This window comes from Montipora foliosa, chromosome 5, assembly GCF_036669935.1.
Source record: "Montipora foliosa isolate CH-2021 chromosome 5, ASM3666993v2, whole genome shotgun sequence".
Classification (NCBI taxonomy): Eukaryota; Metazoa; Cnidaria; class Anthozoa; order Scleractinia; family Acroporidae; genus Montipora; species Montipora foliosa.
Window position 1 is genome coordinate 43,290,529 of NC_090873.1, and position 4,312 is coordinate 43,294,840.

At 41.0% G+C, this 4,312-nt stretch overlaps 1 protein-coding gene across 1 annotated transcript; it reads left to right on the forward strand.

The window, feature by feature from the left end:
• On the forward strand, positions 1–4,059 carry LOC138003197 (tetratricopeptide repeat protein 28-like). Its single transcript, XM_068849152.1, has 2 exons — positions 1–3,498; positions 3,878–4,059. Coding segments are annotated over exons 1-2 (3,090 nt in total). The 5' UTR covers positions 1–409; the 3' UTR covers positions 3,879–4,059.
• The last annotated feature ends 253 nt before the right edge of the window (positions 4,060–4,312 follow it).

Below are 4,312 nucleotides of genomic sequence, written 5' to 3' on the forward strand. Positions count from 1 at the left end.
ACACTTTTAATTTCAAGACAAGAAGGTTTTGCTCCCCACGGGAATTTCGCATAGCATAGCATAGCTTTTATCGGGGGAAAAAGCGAGGATACATTGGCAAGGATGAAAATTTACGGAGTTAAAAATCCTTAAGGAAAACTTCTACAGTGAAATGAAAACTTTAAAAAATAGGACTCAGTGGTAAGATGCGTAATGAACAGCAATGGGCAATTTTCAGTACCGTCGATTTCTCCGCTACGAGAGAATGACTTGGTAACACAGAATACATGACATTCCAGAACCTTTTATTAGTCTAAAAAGCAGATTAAACATTAATCGTCTTTACCTTTCTTTCCTTCCAGTTTCATCCTTGATTTGACATTGGACCAGCTCATCGAAAACGTTTTCATTTTCATTTAATTATTAAAGAATGGTAGATGAAAAGGTAGAAGCTGTAGAGCAGCGAATTTTAGAGCTTGCCATTGCGATAAGTGTAGAAGACAGGGATCGTGAAGGAAGGGCGTATCTTGATCTCGGCTGGGCTTACCACAACCGATGTGATTATCAACAGGCCATAAAAAATTACTCGCAAGCATTACATATTGTCATAGAAATAGGCTGCAGGGCTAGAGAAGCAATAGTCTCTTGCTGCCTCGGTCGTGCCTATTTTAAGCTGGGTAATTTCAAACAAGCCATAGAGTACCACAAAAAACAGCTTAGTATCAATAAAGAAGTAGGGGATAGAATTTGGGAGGGAATAGCTTATCTAAATCTGGGGAATGCCTATCGCAGTCTAGGTAATTTTAAAAAAGTCATTGAGTATTGCGAAAAATATCTTAGTATTGCAAAAGAAGTAGGTAATAAGGCTTGGGAGGAATCAGTCTATGGAAATCTAGGAATTGCTTATCACAGTCTCGGTAATCTTGAACAAGCCATTGAGTACTGCGAAAAATATCTCAGTATTGCTCAAGAAGTTGGTAATAGGACTGGAGAGGGATCAGCCTATGGATATCTAGGAATTGTCTATCGCAGTGTAGGTAATTCTAAACAAGCCATTGAGTACTTCGAAAAACATCTTAGTATTGCTAAAGAAGTAGGGGATAGGGCTGGGGAGGGATCAGCCTATGGAGATCTAGGAAATTCCCATCTTAGAGTAGGTAATTTTAAACAAGCCATTGAGTACTACAACAAATACATTAGTATTGCAAAAGAGGTAGGGGATAGGGCTGGTGAGGGATCAGTCTATGGAAAGCTAGGAATTGCTCATCACAGTCTCGGTAATCTTAAACAAGCCATTCAGTACTGCGAAAAATGTCTTAGTATTGCTCAAGAAGTTGGTAATAGGGCTGAGGTGGGATCAGCCTATGGAAACATAGGAATTGCTTATCACAGTCTCGGTAATTTTAAACAAGCCGTTGAGTACTGCGAAAAACACCTTAGTATTGCAAAAGAAGTAGGGGATATGGCTGAGGAAGGAGCAGCCTATGGAAATCTAGGAATTGCCTATCACAGTCTAGGTAATTTGAAACAAGCCATTGAGTACTGCGAAAAGCATCTTAGTATTGCTAAAGAAGTAGGTAATAGGGCCAAGGAGGGAACAGCCTATGGAAATCTTGGAGTTGCCTATCGCAGTCTAAGTAATTTCAAACAAGCCATTGAGTATCACGAAAAACATCTTAGTATTGCAAAAGAAGTAGGTAATAGGGCTGGGGAGGGATCAGCCTATGGAAATCTAGGAACTGCCTATCGCAATCTAGGTAATTTTAAACAAGCCACTGATTATTACAAAAAACAGCTTAGTATTGCAAAAGAAGTAGGTAATAGGGCTGGGGAGGGATCAGGCTATGGAAATCTAGGAAATTCCTATCTTAGTCTCGGTAATTTTAAACAAGCCATTGAGTACTACGAAAAACATCTTTGTATTGCTAAGGAAATAGGGGATAGGGCTGGGGAGAGATCCTATGCAAATCTGGGAAGTGCCTATCTTAATCAAGGTAATCTTAAGAAAGCCATGGAGTGCCATGAACACTGTCTTAGTATTGTCAAGGAAATTGGAGACTGTCTAGGAGAGGGAATCGCGTGGTATTTGCTAGGTCGTGATCATGAATTGTTGGGTTCCTTGAGTAATGCACTCAGTTGTTATCGTTCAAGTATAAAACGTTTTGATGAAACAAGGCGTAGTCTAAAGTCGGAAGATGAATGGAAAATAAGTTTTCGTGATTCTCATTGCATGTCATACACTGCTCTGTGGAGGACACTTTTGAAGAATGGAGAGATTGAAGAAGCTTTGTATGCTGCTGAGAAAGGTCGAGCACAGGCTTTGATGGATATTTTGAAAGAACAATACAGCATTGGCTCTCATTTATTTTCTACACTTACTCCAAAGCAAACTGTTTCAGCTGCACTAAAGATAGAGCGTTTTCCTGCACAAGCCGTTTTTGTGGCACTTGACGATAACAAGATCACCTTTTGGGTGCTACGAAAAGACAGCAAGATTAGCTTCCGACAAAGCGAAACCTCGAATGGAAGTGCTGACTTGTTTATGAAAACTATTTTTAAAGGGATCGGCGTAAGGGGTGGTGTTAGATGCGAGGATCGTTCTTTGGATCCACTGCCCAGCAATCCGCCATGCAGCAGAGAACGTTTCAGAGATAAATCAGTTCTATCATCTCCTTCTTCCGAGAACCCTTTAACATTATTGTATGATGTCTTAATCAGGCCAATTGTCGACTTGCTCCATGATGATGAGTTAATCATTGTTCCCGATGGACCATTTTGCTTGGCTCCTTATTCTGCATTGAGTGAATCTATCAGGATCCGCACCATTCCCTCGCTGACCGCTTTGAATCTGATTATCGGTGCACCTGAAGACTTTCACAGTAAGACAGGAGCGCTGCTTGTAGGTGATCCCTGGTTAAAGGAAGTACGTGAGCCTATTTTGGAACAGCTTCCATGCGCTAAAGAAGAAGTAGAGATGATTGGAGAACTTCTGCAGACAACACCGCTGACTGGAAGAAACGCTACGAAAGCTGAGGTGCTGAATAGAATGAAATCAGTTGCTTTAGTGCACATTGCAGCACATGGATGCCCAGAAACGGGGGAAATTGCTTTAGCCCCTAATACTGAACGGGAATCCCCAACCCCCAAAAAGGAAGATTTTTTATTGAAAATGTCGGATGTTGCGGCAGTTCGTCTTCGAGCAAGACTAGTTGTGCTGAGCTGTTGTCACAGTGGCCGGGGAGAAGTGAAGTCTGAGGGAGTGGTGGGAATAGCCAGGGCTTTCCTGGGTGCTGGTGCTCGGTCTGTTGTGGTGTCACTCTGGGCAATTGATGACGAGGCAACTTTGCTGTTCATGAGGAGTTTCTATCAGCACCTGGTAGATGGAAAAAGCGCTAGTGCAGCTCTCCACCAAGCAATGAAATCCCTTAGAGAGTCAAAGCAGTATTGCGCTGTAAAGCACTGGGCGCCATTTGTGCTAGTTGGTGATGATGTCACGTTGCATTTTCTCTCAAAAAAATGGTAAGTAAAGTGTGAGCTTAATTACTTTGAAATTGGAATGAAACTGAAGGTAGGAATGAGATGTATGCCTAAGATGGCATGATAAAGAGATGCTTGCATCGTAGGGTAAACGATAAGAAGTGTCTTCAAAACGCTTTTGTCACGAATGTGATTATCTCATGCCTCTCACGCATGCTCAGAAGCATAAAGAAGCTTAAAGTGTTTTGGTTCAGTATTTTGTGACTTTGCTTATCTGGTAAAGATGGCTCAGTATTATCTCACGGTGTCTCTTTTGGTGTTTCCCTTGTCCCATAGATCTCTGACAGGATCGTCCTGCGTGTGTGCTCGAAAGAACCAGCTATTTTTAGATGAGTTCTTTGAAATATTTTTTTTCTTCCAGAGTTAATGTCAAAGATGCAAGTAGACTACCTGGCAGAGCCTGACGCTTCAGTGATTGCAGAACTTAAAAGAAAAAAATAGAACGTGTTAACAATCATGATTATGCCAGTAGAACAATCTCCAAACGTTTAGTAGAAGTTTCCTGCGTTAACTAAGTCAACAGACTGAGATTATTGTAAGTGAAATTATGACAGAAAGCTGAGATCTATAGTAAAATGCTAGTTTTACCCGTTATTTTGATACTTCGTTTCTCATATAACTTCAAAAGCCAGTGTTGCTTCAATGGCGATCAAAGTCATAGTGCCATGGCCGAGTTGCTAAAAATCATGTTTTTTTTTACGTTTCTTTGAAACTGTTTTTGTTATATGAGTGTAAGTCAGTTTCGAAAGAAACGAAAAAACTTCTGCTGATGACCCTTAACCTCAAGGCGTTACCA